The sequence below is a fragment of the Manihot esculenta genome, chromosome 14, assembly GCF_001659605.2.
Source record: "Manihot esculenta cultivar AM560-2 chromosome 14, M.esculenta_v8, whole genome shotgun sequence".
NCBI classification, from domain to species: domain Eukaryota; kingdom Viridiplantae; phylum Streptophyta; class Magnoliopsida; order Malpighiales; family Euphorbiaceae; genus Manihot; species Manihot esculenta.
Window position 1 is genome coordinate 3,265,995 of NC_035174.2, and position 13,644 is coordinate 3,279,638.

Sequence of the window (13,644 nt, forward strand, 5' to 3'; positions counted from 1 at the left end):
TCTCCCCCTCCTCTCCCTTTCCCTTCTTTTGCTATTTGTTCCATTCATTATATTACACTTTTTTTTTATTTTTAATTTCGAATAAGGATATATAATTTCTATCTATTTTAGATAATTATTTTAAATGAAAAATTGACTTATTTTTTTTTAAATATGAAATCAATAAAAAAAAACTAAAAGCATTGTTTTTTTTATATAAATGCTTAGGGGTTTGACTTTTTCCATAAATAAAAAAAAAAAAAGAGAAAAAACAGATTTGGATTCCAAAGCGGTGTTGGTGACTTGTAACAGCAAATGTCGTTTTTAATTATGTGGGACCTTATCATGTCCCGGGAAATTACTATACTGAGTTTGGATAGCACTCCACTCCATCAATAATAATAAAATATTTCAACAATTTTACTAAATAAATTTAATAAAATTTAAATTTATTTTCAAATATATCATAATTAATTTAGTGATGAAATGAGTTTTAATAATTAATTTTAAATTATAGAATAATTTATAATATTATTATTAATTGGATTTACCAATTCACTTCCGTGAACCCTAAATAATTTCCTCATCTTCCTACCTTCAAGCTGATCCCTAAGAGCTGAAAATTGGTAATTTTATGGAAAAAAATGGCAAGAAAGGATAGCAATTTCTTAGGCGAAAACAAGAAAGAAAAGACGTTTCGTAAATTACAATCCAATACCATATATTTTTACATTCAATATCAATATACTAACATTGAATTCCCAATTGTCTAACGTATTTTTATATTATTTTTAGGGGAATTATTTGTCCATTGAGAAGATCAGAAGGAAGGATAGAAGTGAAAAGAAATTGAATATGGAGGGTAAATTTCACAAATAGAGAAAATGAGGTGGACTTCTACTCGAAATGGGCTTCTTTCCGACCGATCCTATCCGCCATCAAATAGCCTCGTAAATATCAATCAACCCAGAGAAGGTCTTCTTCACTTCTTACTTGTAGCTCTAATATAGGAGACACACAACAACAAACACCGACTACTCATCATGTTTGGTGGAGGCAAAGGCATGAGCGGTGGAGGAGGCAGCATGTTGAAGGTGGTTGGTAGGGCAGTTACTCGTGCTGGTGCCACCAATCTCCAAGAAACAATTTCTTCTTCTAATGCTAATGTTACTTCACCTGCTTCTAATTCTAGGCCAACCCACAGGCTCAATTCTTCCAATAATAATTTTAGCTTAGCTTCTGCTTCTGGGTCTCCTTTCTCTACCGCTTGCAATGTTCCAGTTTCGGCTAATTCTGGGGTTGCCGACTCCTGTTACTGGCCTTCGTTTGCTCCGTCTTCTGGTTCTTCTTGTGATGAGTATGAGTGGGTTTCTGTGGATGGGAGTGAAGAGGAGACTGCAATTAGAGTTGCTGATGATTTTGTTCTGGGACCTGTTCCTTCCTCAGACGAAGTTCATAGCGCTGTCTCCGCCCTTACCCAGTGAGATTTTTCTTTTATTTTTTATATGAAATTTTTGTTCCATTTTTAACAGTTCAATTATATGGTTGCTACAGTTGGATTCGTTTTCTGCGTGTTTCATGAAATTGGTATTATTATCGATTTTTGTTATTTAACCACATTTTTTGTGTATTTGTTATGTTGATATTACTGATTGGTTGTTCTAGATAGTTTATAGTACTTTAGAAATTGCTGCAGTTTCTTCTCGCTATTGTTGATATTTAGACTATTATTAGTATAATAATACTAGACAATAGCTGATTTGAGACTAAACTAGTGGTTGTGTATTGGTGGCTAGCTGGGGTTGGTGATTTTGTAGTGTTTGGCACGAAAATGCTGATGGAAAAGACACGTAATTGGCATACCTTAACAAGTAAAATGCCACTATTAAAGATAAAGCGTGATAATCTCAAGTTTAACCTTACAATCAATGCTTATAATGCATTTATCAGGTTATCTGATACCTCAGAGTTAATGTTATTAAAATTTTCTTTTTCTAACCCAAGAAATACTTGGAAATGAATATGATTTATCTAGAAAATATAGAGGCAAAGAAAAAGATGCAATTTTGAACAATGACTGCTACTTAATTTGTCTCTAGTTTTGAACAGGGGCAATAGCTAAATATTTCTAGCTCAATTATGGATTTACTCGATCAACTCTACTTGATTCCTGATTACTTAGCAAGGAAGGTTAGTTGTTACTGGGATTTCATTTATGAGCTAAACAACAAGGATTTTGGTTTGAGAAACGAAAGTAGGTCAAATGATGTGAGTGCAGGTGAGAGTGCAGGTGGGAAAGAAAGGAAAATAAAATAATAATATTCTGAAAAACGTGATATGATGTGAAGAGAACTCCATATAGATGTGGTAAGATACTTTCATATGTGAATGTGAGGAAGCTCTTTTTTCTTTTTAAATAAACTGTAGAAAATATGGGTTTGTTGTTGCATACATCTATCCAATGTAAAGGCCTATTATTCTGTTTTTTTTTTTTTTTTTCTTGCAGGGTATTTGATGTTGCATCATACCCACAGTTGATTACAGATAAATTTGCTTATAATGTGGACAAGGATGTAACCGATCGGAATCCAACTGGGATGTTGTTCCGTGTTTCTCCAGCTGGGTCAGATTTAGATTGGGTGGAGCCCTCTCCTTATCTGGGTAATCCAAGAGTCTTACGCTCTTATGGACCTGACAGAGTTTATGATGCTTTCCATTTATTGCAGACTGAGCCATCTATTCAGGTGACTATTGTTAATATGGTTACATGCTAACAGTGTAGTTAGATTGAACAACTTTGCCAAAGACAGGAATTAGTCTATGCACTCTTTTAAAGCACACATGCACATCCTCTGATGTGTACCTAAACAAAATGGAAATTTGGCAATTCAGTCTTTAAGAAATGTACTTCAGTGCTATTATTTTATTTGTTCATTGGAGAAGCGACCCAGCTGTGGTTATTGTTTTTCTCGTTATCAATGTCTATAACCCTTTCTATTCAGAGAATGGTCATCTCACTGTCTTCTGATAAAGCTGTTTGGGATGCTGTTTTGAACAATGATGTAGTTCGGGAGCTGCGTGAGGCCTACCATGCAGGTTAGTATTAAGTACTAGACATTAGCAATGAACACTTCTAAGGGAATTTATGTTTTTCACCTGTAATATTAGGAGAAAAAAGTTCCTTTAATATATTTCATCAGCGTTGAAGTCTCTCAATTAATTAGTTGTACTTTATTGAGTCGTCTCCTAATCTTGGAGATGTGTGCTTTTTTGTTAGCTTGGGCAATGGATTTTTATTGTTTGAGAAGAAAAACTCTCATGCTCCTTATGGACTTTGAATTATCATTTCTCTGGTTTAATCTTCACTCCAAAGAAGTCTAATTATTTTAGGAAATCTATCACAGTACCTAGTACCATTGTAATACTTTCAACCAGTCTCTAGCAGATTCATAATCTGACTTTACAGTTCCCCTCACTAAGTTCCGTCATCAATTGATCATCATTTTCTGATACTTGAGTCTTTGAATCTCAATTCTCTAGTCCATGAAGCCATTCTTGAATTTGTTGGAGATTCACTTTTGGAGTCCCTCATCAGAATGTTTCCCAAATATAAGAGGCTGTTTAAGCCTTTATCTTCTAAATTGCAGACAGATGATGCAGGCATTATAAATCAAAATCAGGAGTTTATTTTCTGTTTGTTTATTAGCCATTACCTTTCCCACAGATTTATAATCCGTGCTAATGTCAATCATGGTATCTTTAATGCTTTACAATATCTAGCCAGCATGCAATCTGTGGTTTATTTGTTTTCTGATCCATGCTTTAATATGATTTCTCTTAAAGCGATTATTATTATTGAGAAATCCCCCCAATCTACTTTATTATTAAGCATTTTTTGTTTGTGATTCACAGCTACATGGAATAACGGGAAAAAACCTATCAAATTGGATTTTCTCGTTCTGCATGTTGAGTGCATACAACAAATTTGTTTTGAAAGATAATGTTTTCCAAATTAAGTGACAATTTCCATTGATGGTATTATTCAGCCTGGTTGAAATTGTTTTCTCCCTTTTTTTCTTATTCAAATAGAAAGAATAATTCTTATTTCATATGGTGTCATATTTACCACTATTTGGACTATTTCTCACGCATGATACTGAATTTGACATGACCTTCCCATGATATATGTAGAAGAAATTGTTACTTCATCAACAACAGAGAGATCAGGTGAGACTGGTAATGACTCCAATCCTGCTTTGGATGCTGTGAAGTGGATATTTGAAAACACAAAAGCAAAATTCATGGAAGCAATTGAGAAAATAACGAAGCTGATGAATGAATTGTTCAAAGCACCTAATGATGATAAGAAAACAACAGGAGCCACAGATCAATTTGAGGAAAAGCTGAGAACAGGTTTCCTGCTATCTGTGGTGGTCCTGCTGGTTGTGGTTGTGAGTCGAGCCCATAGGGCTTGACCGTAATTTGCCGACATAACAGGTGGTATCCTTCCCCCTGGGCTTATTCACTTGAGTATTTCAACTCAAGCTGTAGTTGTGAATTGTGATAGCAATATGTTTGTCTTATTGGCTATGTAATTAATTTAAGTCCTTTTGTCTTGTCAAGAACGCTGCTCTGGATAGTCGTGGTTTATGTCAACTTGTTATGTGCAATGTTCAGGACTTCTGAAGGTTAACTTGTCTTTTGTCAATTAAAAAAAGTTGCTTTCAGCTTATGATTTGGAATTTGGAGTGTGGGAGGAGTTATCAAATTTAGGTTGCATGAAATCGTTTCAGTGTTGTGCTGTGTAGAAGAAGAAATTTTACTATTTAGTTTTTGAGTTTTTTTGCTTGTATTTTGGAAATTAGACTATTTAGTCTCACTTTTATTTTTGTTAAAGACTTAAGTCCTTCAGTCCATTTTACTATTAATTTTTAAAATTACATTACTATTTACAAATATTTACAGTTTTCCATATATTTTTAATTAATCACATTTTGATTTATGATATTTATATGTTCATTTCTCTCTTCGTATCTCTCTTTCCTCTACAGAAATGAGAAACGAGAGATGAATTTTTAAAAATTAAAGTATAAAATTATGAATAATTGTAAAACTAAGGGATGAAACTGTATAATTATAATGTCTAAAGATTATATAGTAATTTATAAAATGAACGGAAGGATTTAAATATATGATGGAAGTAAAATTAAAGGATTAAATAATATAATTTCTAAAATATAGTGACTTAGTGATAAAATTTATGAACTAAATAAATTTTTTCTTAGAAAAATTAGCTGCATTGGGGAAGAACGGATAGTAGGCACTATGCTCTGTGATGACAATATTTTTCTATGTACTTGAGAATGTAGCTCAAGAATGACATCCTGCAAATACCCCAAGCAACTTCACCAGCAATCTAGTCAACACTTCTGTAATTCTACTAATTTATATACTCATTGTACTGCTGTGTTTCTCTCTATGGACATTTTCAAGTGTTAACCTACTGAATCTATTGATGTGCATTTAGCTCAAGTTGATCACAGAATTCAGGAGAGAATCAACATCAGGAGTTACAACAGCGCGTTTCCCAAGTTCTCCAATAGCGCAGCAGTGTTTGGCTGCATTTTTTATGGCCATAACATCTTGAGCAAATTTGCAATCTTCTCCTGGTGAAACCTAACCATACCCCAAAACAAAGGAAATTAATCAGTAAAGAAAACTAACCAAATTAAGCATCAACCCAAGTCTCTTCACTTCCAATTCAAATAAAAAAATATTTACTTCTGGCATAAATACATCTCAAAGAATGAACCAAGTAAAAACAAAGTACGGGTTATTATAAAGAATAATCATCTGATACGAAGGGCCTCAAAAAATAAGAAAGAAAAACAAAGTGAAGAAACAACTTCAACTCTTCAAGATATTAAACACAAAAAATCCACGCCTTCATGTATTGGTTAGAAAAACAGCACACAAGTGGACGTGTTTTTGTGTAAAGGAAACATGTGATGACTTACATCGTACAGTGTATCACCTAGCTTCAGCTTGACAGCTCCGCTCCTGTAAACTAGCATTTTTCCCATGTATCCCCCTGGTAACTCTTCCAAATTGCTTTCCTTCTTTGAAACACCCTTGCCTTGTGATGGAGTTGCGTCTTCAGCTTTTTCTTTCCCCTTTACAGTAGCTGATCGCTTGAAATGGGGCAGCTTGGCAGGAAGTTGAAAGAATAACATCTTTTCCTTATCACATTCCTCCTGTCACCAACCACACGTTTACTTCAATACCAAAGTCTGTCATATCTGTCACATGTGGCGTTTCAAAATTATTCGAGTAATTTACTAATCTTAAAACTAACCAATAGTCCAAGATCTGAAGCAGGATTAATGGTTTTCTCATCATACACCAATTTCCTTGCGGCATCCCCAAACTCAGCCTCATCAAGAATTTCTAAGAGCAACACAAGCAACCTTAGTTAAGCATTATAGAGATGAAACTAATAGCAAAAAGAAATTACATGTTAGAAAAAGGGGAATTGCAGAGACATTCTGGTATTATCACAATAGAGTCATCAAATTTTTTTTTATCATTATGATTATGTGAAAATTCTAAATCTTGCATAGAATTGTTTAATTGTAATGTTTTGCCATTTCAGAAGTTGAAATGAGCATGTAATGGTAAGGAAGAAAGGAGGGAAACCGGATTCTACAGGTAACTAATATAATACCTGGGTCACCTGAGTGCGGCCTTCTTAAAGGAAGAGTTGTAGGATAGTAGGTATGGTCGTAATCCTGTAATGGCATCAGGGGAACCAGGTTTAGCGAATTGGGATAGAGAGAGAGAAGCATATGGGAAAAAACAGAGAAAGAGGTTCGTAGATGAAACACATCACCCAAGGTTCTCTGAAAGCCTTTTTGGTTTTTAGGGGTAATGCATCAGCGGCATCTGGAAGAGAATCAATGGTCCGATCTTCTTTGACAGTCGAAAGTGAAGAGCTGATGATTTTCCCATCATCATCAATAGAGTCTTTTATCTGTGACCTACTGCATCTACCAGCATTCTCACCCCCAGGAACACCATATGTTCTTATAGATGATGATGTAGCACCTGGCCCAAATGCAACTTGCACTGAAGCTGCAAGTTAGAAACTTTAAACTTTAGATATTGATACAATGGCAACATTAATAACAATAATCTTGTTTCCTCAGTCATAATCTAGTCTTTAATTAGTAAAGAATAAAGATTCCACAATCTATTCCACCATAACTAACAAGCCTTGTCTGTGATTTTGGAAATGAGGATGACTTGATACATACCAAACAAAGATAAGCAACACTCTGCTATATGTAAACTGAATCATAGGTGAAAAATTTACAGCACTTTAGAGAAAAGAACATCAAGATGCCTTAATGCCTCTGCAGCAAGACTAGGCGTTGACATTGAAACAAAAGAACTCCTGTCCGTGATATCTATTTGTTTATAATCATGTACCCCAGTTAAAATCCAAAAATGCAAAATGAAAACAAATGAACTAGCAGTGCAAACCTCCAGACTACTTAAAAACTGTATATATTTATAGCTATCAGCCATGTAATCACCTATAAAATTTTCTGGAAGCTGACAAATCGTCCAGCACCAAAGAAGAAAAAGATCAACGCAAAAAAAGCAAGTCCAACAAAATGAAAAGACATGAACAAAAATCAAAAGTTGACTATAACCAATAAATGTACTAGTTAAAGAGAAGTTACATTGTTTCTCAACTTTTGGAACCTGTCTTGTGAGATTATCCTGCAAATGCCAAGAAGAACAAGTTAACGTTCAGTTAACACTGTTCCACTATCAGGTTATTGTGAAGTGGCATATAATGTTGCATTCTCCTTTAAGAAAAGTTATTTGCCTTCACATACACAAAATTAATACATTCTTACAAATTTCTGTCATCAAATGGACACTGTTAAAAAGATTTTAACTTAAAAATCTGTCATGACAAATTATTAGCAGCAAAATAGCCTGCTAATGCATAAGGGTTTCCTTTTCTTTAATTAATGGAATAACGGTTTCATTGTCGATATTGGAAACAGCTGAATAACAACCTTCTAAATATAGTGATGAACTGAATGATAACCAATAAAGACAAAACTCCAATTATTTTATTTATTTAATAAAATGATGACTATCCCAATATATGTTTACCAATAAAGTTAAAAGAGATAAAAAAGAGCAACCAAAAAAATGGGAAATGGCTTGATATATCGTTATTTTCCTATTTGTAAAAAAATCAATTTTTAAAGAATGAAATAAAGAAAGGAAGAAAGGGAAAAACTACAAAAGTAAAAGCCTCTAATCCCCATCGAAATTAAAAGACATTAGTATTTTGAACCAACCCAAGAAAAGAAAGACCCACGACCTTGCTCTTAGACGAGAGTTTGATTATTATTATTATTATTATTATTATTATTATTATTATTATTATTATTATTATTTTATTTTACTTTTTCATGGTAAGCAATGAGACGAACGTTTCTACAACTGGAAGATGTCCAAAACTTCTCCATAGACTTGAACGAAACCAAAAGGTCAAATAAACCAAAAAAAAAAAAAAAAAAAAAACTGAAATCAAATTCACTTGCAAGAAAAAAAAAAACCACACACTCCTTTAGCCATTTCCTCCGTGAAATTGAAAGAGAAACAATTTCAAGAGTAGAAGAAAAGAAAAAAAGAAAAAGAAACTGTGCAGAGAATGTAAAATGTTGATTGAGAAGATGGAAAAAGTAGAAGAATATCACCCTGAATTTGGTCATAAGCTTCTGAGCCTGGGCTACTTCATCTTCCTGGTTATCATTATAATTCACCTCACTGCATTTTACAACATCACCGACTATGAAAACAAACCTCAAAAGAATTTAATTTCAGACGATTGTTATATAAAAAATTTTCAAAAAAAAAAAAAACAAAGAGAATTGAAGCGAAGCTAAAGCAGAGAAAAGCTGAGAGCACTATACGATTTAGGGACGGTGGCTTTTGGCTTTCTACCCTTGGGGATGAATTTAACCTGGAGAAGATTCCACGAGAATTTCAAGATCTAAGGGAGAATCAAAGCTCATATGAAAGTTGAAGAGGAGAAATATGGGGATTTACCTTCCTGCGAACTGGAGATGGCTGCTCCTGATTCATGACGGTGAATTTCCCGGCGGGAGAAGACGACGAGAAAAAAGGACGAAATTTGCGAAAAAGGGGAGTCGAAAAGTTTCGAACCCGAGACCTCAATCGATAGAAATTGAGATAATGCCGATTGGACAGCCATGCTAGTTTGACTAGGCTTTACTATTTAATATATTTAAAGTGAGATCACTCGTGTACCACGTGCCACACCAACCACATGCTGCGATCAATTTTTCTATCGAGTGCTATAAAACGGGCAGGACCAAAAAGCGCTGATTCTGTGATTGGTGACATATTTGTATAGACCAATCAGGTGGAGCAGCATGTCCTAGGTAGTGATTTTTCATGTACCACATCCACAGTATGCACGTGGACTTTCTAATGTTGGCAGCAAGTGGCATTCGCAATCATAATGCCTTTGAATTCAACTGACTGGGACTTGTACAAATGGAGCGAGGTACTACTTGCCCCGGTGCCACGTGTCAAATTCGGTGGTAGGGATGTGCGTAACAATTTTGCTTCATGGTCGTGTGTCGTCCATTGAGGTGCAGCCACTGTGGCTGGTTCTTTGAATTCTTCATTACGATATGAGAAATGTCCAGCTAATGTTCTCTGCTTATACGCAGATCGATGTTCGGTGTTACAGAAATGGATATTGCTGAGGCACTAGCATTATTTTAAGAATATTTTTGGCAACTGGATTGTGGTTGTCATCATGAGTCATCACATAAATATTTTCAAATAAGAAATAGTTGAGAATATGTCCACTTAGGGCCTTTGCTGCTCCCTCATATGCTTGTGCTCATCTACAGGGTGCAATCATGTCATCCCTGCAGCAGCATTTCAATGTCTCCTGCATTTGTGCTTCGACTAAACATGCAATTAGTTCCCGTAATCAGATGGCTTGCGGAGCAAGTAAAGTAATCAGGATAGGAGGAGGCTTAAAGGTGGATTTTTCTTGATAATTTGATATTATTTGATTTCTGGGCTGCTTTTGTTCAATTTCTCTCTCGGCCTGTACTTTCTAGTTTAATTCTAATTTCTGTATTATTATAAGTGGGTTCCGGAGAAGGAGACCTAGCTCCCTCAGCACATCGACAGGGGCAAACCAGATTGCTATATTCGCTCGTGTGTGCCGCTAATCAACCTTACTAGTACTGTGAGCGGACTGATTGTTGGCGGCGGAATCAGCCGGTGGTTCTCATCGTCGTTGGTGAGACCATTTTAGGAAAATAACGGTCTAGATATTTCGCCAGCATTTTCATTGTGGCATTGATCTTATAGTTTAAATGTAACAGAGTTAGTTAGAATGGCATAGTTCATACTCGGCTTCGGATTAAAGACGGTAAACTTAGCGAATATCCAATGAATTATAGTTGAATTTTAACTTCAAGCGAGCAGAAGAAGATCAAATTGGAAGATAAAACAAAAAATAATTCATTGAAATAGAAAACTCTCGTTGTCTTGTTACTCATGAGAAACCCAAAACTAGCTTAAGATTATAACTAAAACACCAACATATAGATCATAGATCAACTGTTCCCTTTTCAAGCTGCTGCGTTTCTTCTTTGATTCCCAACGACAAACCTCTGCTTCTTGTTGGCTGATTCATCCCACAAACTACACCCATCAAGCTGAGCCGTTAACTTGAAAGGTGGAGCATCGGTAGCCAGCCACTGATCAACGTAGAAGATGGTCTGGCTGCACTCCTTGTGTGGTCCAGTGAAAGTGACCTCAACGTAATCACAGTACCAACCATGGTACGAACCAGAGCCATCGGACGACAAGTTGAGCCGACAAATGGGTGTGCCAATGCAGGGGCCAGTGCCGCTGAAGATGTCGAGGTTACAGAGCTCGTAGTAGTCGTAGGAGGGGCCCATTAGGCCCCAGGACTGGAGGTCTTTGACCCAAACAAAGCGGCCTTGTGGATCACCGAGGGACAAGCTGATCTTGGAATCGGTTCCAGCCTTGATGATGGATGCGGTCTTGACGTAGAGGGTGTAAACGCACTCATCACCCTGCGCATGCAGGAAACTTAAAGTTATCAATATAGAATATATGAGAATTAGAAAGAATAGAACAAAGGTTAATTACATAATAATAGTCTCCAGCAGCAGCAGAGAAGAGCGCCTGAGCGACCAAAAGTATTGGAGTGTAGAGACTCTTCTTCATTTCTTTATTTATATCTCTTGCAGGTCTGGACTTGTGAAATACAGATTTTTTGGAGTGATTCAAAGGCGGGCGTGGATTTTAAAAGGGTGACGAAACGGGGAGTATGGGACCAACGCAAACTTTTTTGACAAGTTCTACTTCATTGATTTACCCAAAGATAGCTAATTCTAAATAAGGTGGATCCTCGAGGGATTTGCAGGCAAGGTGGAACCTTCACACATAGCCACGTAAAGATGTTGGATTAAATTTTGATTATCCTATTTTGTTTATATTGTGATCCGGTTGGTTCAATTCAGTCTGGTTGGTTCAAGTCAAATTTGAAATCCAACCGCGATCGGTCCTAGATATGTACTCTTGACTTCATTTTTTATTCTCTGAGTACCTCCTTCTCCTTCATTCCTACAGATCTCTATTAAAATGCATAATTAGCTTAAAACATAGAGCTTGTTTGACATATATATAATGCAAGTGGTCAGCAAGTCCTGAGCAGAGTCTAAGCTTGAATTGCAAAACAGAAAATTTTGACTAGACAAACTACAGATGAGCAGCAAGATGCAAGAACACCCTCCTGCATTCCTGCCTACTGCTGCCCATCAGCTTACAAGTTCACAAACTCATGTTTCTCATGGTTGACCTTCTCACCATACATGTTACTAGAAATTGATTACCTTACAAGAATATCCCAGCTGTGTGGGTTGACCTTCTCATTATTTGACTTGTATTTCATATTAAGTTGTACCTGGACAGCTGTATGCTTGTCTTTGGTCAATTAAGTATGCACCATTTGAGCTTTATATAAATCAATCCAACAGAACAAACTAACTCATCCATTAAGCAAGCAATGCCTGAATCCCAGCAGGGTTGCATACAACTTCCTGTGTTCGACATTTCTCAGCCTTTAAGCCCATCATCTCTCTCCTCTCTCTCTTTAGCTTGCAAAGAATGGGGTTTCTTCCATATAATCAACCATGGTGTTTCCAAAAATCTTTACAAGAAACTCCATTCTCTCTCGGATAATCTCTTCAGCCTCCCTTATGAGTCCAAGATCAAAGTTGGCCCGTCGTCCTCTCTCAAATCTTACACCCCTCATTTCATTGCATCTCCTTTCTTTGAAAGTCTTAGAGTTTCTGGACCTGACTTCCATGCTTCTGCACGAAGTTCTGCAGAACTTCTCTTCGACCATCCAAACCCAGAATTCAGGTAACATACATTAACTTTGTCATTTCTCAGTAATCTCTGGAAGAGCCTGATTCTTAAAGATTTATGTATATGGTTCTGATGTGCTTAAATTAACAGTGACACACTGCAAGAATATGGGAACAAGATGTCTGAACTATCTAAAACAATAGTTAAGGCAGTGCTGACGAGCTTGGGAGAAGATTTTGAGACGAAATTTTACGAATCTGATTTTAAAAAGTGCAATGGATACCTGAGAATAATAAAATATACAGCACCTGCAGAGAGCTTAGAAGAAGAAAAAGAAGTTGAAGGGCTTGGAATGCACACTGATATGAGCTGCGTGACAATTGTGTGTCAGGACGAGATTGGAGGGCTTCAGGTGAGATCAAAGGAAGGGAAATGGATGGACATAAGCCCATGTGAAGATACTCTGGTAGTGAACGTTGGAGATTTAATGCATGCATGGAGCGATGGCAAGTTGAGGTCATCTGAACACAGAGTTGTTCTGAAGAGATATGCTAATCGATTTTCTTTGGCTTTCTTTTGGTGCTTTGAAGATGAGAAAGTTATTTTTGCACCCAATGAAGTGGTTGGAGAAGGAAATTTCAGGAAGTACAAGCCGTTTGTTTGCAGGGATTATTTGAAATTCAGAGAAAGTAGCGAGAAAGGTAGGTTTGATAAGGTTGGGTTCACTGTCAAAGATTTTGCAGGAAATGGGTGACACAACCGGGAATTCTTAATTTACTTTTTTTTTTTCTCTTTTTTTTTATTTTTTTTATTGAGTCTAACTTTTGTATTTCTCTTAAATGGACTCCGTCCATTATAAATATAAAACACATAAATATGAGTCATTCTCTAAAAAAATTATATTATTTACATTCATATATCTTAAATTCATATAAACGGATTCAAATAAATTTTTTTCACATTATTTTTATAATCTTTGAGAATCAAATTTTATTGTATTAAGGATCTATTTACTTTATAAAAAATATTTTTTTATATTTTTTAATATTTGAAATATTTAAATAATGAAAAAATATTTTAAATAAAACACAGTCCTCTTTTCTAAGAGATAAGAGTCATTTTTCATATTTGCTACTAAAAAATAAAAAATTAACAAATAACGAAATCAGTGTTACTAAGTGTATAAAT

The 13,644-nt window shown here is 35.6% G+C and overlaps 4 protein-coding genes across 5 annotated transcripts; 2 read left to right on the plus strand and 2 right to left on the minus strand.

Moving 5' to 3' along the window:
• Window positions 1–782: 782 nt before the first annotated feature.
• On the plus strand, window positions 783–4,711 carry LOC110600028. 2 transcript variants are annotated; one of them, XM_021736712.2, is made up of 4 exons: window positions 783–1,459; window positions 2,486–2,723; window positions 2,982–3,075; window positions 4,171–4,711. In XM_021736712.2, exons 1-4 carry the CDS (start codon window positions 1,023–1,025, stop codon window positions 4,452–4,454), a joined length of 1,053 nt encoding a protein of 350 aa, XP_021592404.1. In that variant the 5' UTR covers window positions 783–1,022; the 3' UTR covers window positions 4,455–4,711. The 2 variants fall into 2 exon arrangements, with proteins under 2 accessions (XP_021592404.1, XP_021592405.1); XM_021736713.2 differs by having other exon boundaries at window positions 792–1,459; window positions 4,174–4,711.
• A 567-nt stretch (window positions 4,712–5,278) lies between these two features.
• On the minus strand, window positions 5,279–9,272 carry LOC110600558 (DNA-directed RNA polymerase III subunit rpc4). Its single transcript, XM_021737425.2, has 9 exons — window positions 9,115–9,272; window positions 8,979–9,028; window positions 8,763–8,832; window positions 7,725–7,764; window positions 6,869–7,110; window positions 6,704–6,767; window positions 6,335–6,426; window positions 5,997–6,233; window positions 5,279–5,655 (listed from the first exon to the last, which is right to left on the minus strand). Exons 1-9 carry the CDS (start codon window positions 9,148–9,150, stop codon window positions 5,503–5,505), a joined length of 984 nt encoding a protein of 327 aa, XP_021593117.1. The 5' UTR covers window positions 9,151–9,272; the 3' UTR covers window positions 5,279–5,502.
• Window positions 9,273–9,853: 581 nt separating this feature from the next.
• Window positions 9,854–11,542, minus strand: LOC110599789 (PLAT domain-containing protein 3). The gene is made up of 2 exons (XM_043950766.1): window positions 11,233–11,542; window positions 9,854–11,156 (listed from the first exon to the last, which is right to left on the minus strand). The coding sequence occupies exons 1-2, from the start codon at window positions 11,308–11,310 to the stop codon at window positions 10,686–10,688; spliced, it is 549 nt and encodes a 182-aa protein (XP_043806701.1). The 5' UTR covers window positions 11,311–11,542; the 3' UTR covers window positions 9,854–10,685.
• An 8-nt stretch (window positions 11,543–11,550) lies between these two features.
• LOC110600559 (gibberellin 20-oxidase-like protein) lies at window positions 11,551–13,215 on the plus strand. The gene is made up of 2 exons (XM_021737426.2): window positions 11,551–12,510; window positions 12,607–13,215. The coding sequence occupies exons 1-2, from the start codon at window positions 12,152–12,154 to the stop codon at window positions 13,208–13,210; spliced, it is 963 nt and encodes a 320-aa protein (XP_021593118.1). The 5' UTR covers window positions 11,551–12,151; the 3' UTR covers window positions 13,211–13,215.
• Window positions 13,216–13,644: the final 429 nt, after the last annotated feature.

Excerpts from the sequence above, each read along its gene's own strand:
- LOC110600559 (XM_021737426.2), top strand. The coding sequence starts at position 12,152 with ATGCCTGAATCCCAGCAGGGTTGCATACAACTTCCTGTGTTCGACATT. Across the intron at positions 12,511-12,606 it reads CATCCAAACCCAGAATTCAG|TGACACACTGCAAGAATATG; the intron begins GTAACATACATT and ends TTAAATTAACAG.
- LOC110599789 (XM_043950766.1), bottom strand. The coding sequence starts at position 11,310 with ATGAAGAAGAGTCTCTACACTCCAATACTTTTGGTCGCTCAGGCGCTC. Across the intron at positions 11,157-11,232 it reads CTGCTGGAGACTATTATTAT|GGTGATGAGTGCGTTTACAC; the intron begins GTAATTAACCTT and ends CTGCATGCGCAG.
- LOC110600558 (XM_021737425.2), bottom strand. The coding sequence starts at position 9,150 with ATGAATCAGGAGCAGCCATCTCCAGTTCGCAGGAAG. Across the intron at positions 8,833-8,978 it reads AAAGCCACCGTCCCTAAATC|TGAGGTGAATTATAATGATA; the intron begins GTATAGTGCTCT and ends TGTAAAATGCAG. Across the intron at positions 7,765-8,762 it reads AGCTTATGACCAAATTCAGG|GATAATCTCACAAGACAGGT; the intron begins GTGATATTCTTC and ends TGGCATTTGCAG.
- LOC110600028 (XM_021736712.2), top strand. The coding sequence starts at position 1,023 with ATGTTTGGTGGAGGCAAAGGCATGAGCGGTGGAGGAGGCAGCATGTTG. Across the intron at positions 1,460-2,485 it reads GCTGTCTCCGCCCTTACCCA|GGTATTTGATGTTGCATCAT; the intron begins GTGAGATTTTTC and ends TTTTTCTTGCAG. Across the intron at positions 2,724-2,981 it reads AGACTGAGCCATCTATTCAG|AGAATGGTCATCTCACTGTC; the intron begins GTGACTATTGTT and ends CTTTCTATTCAG.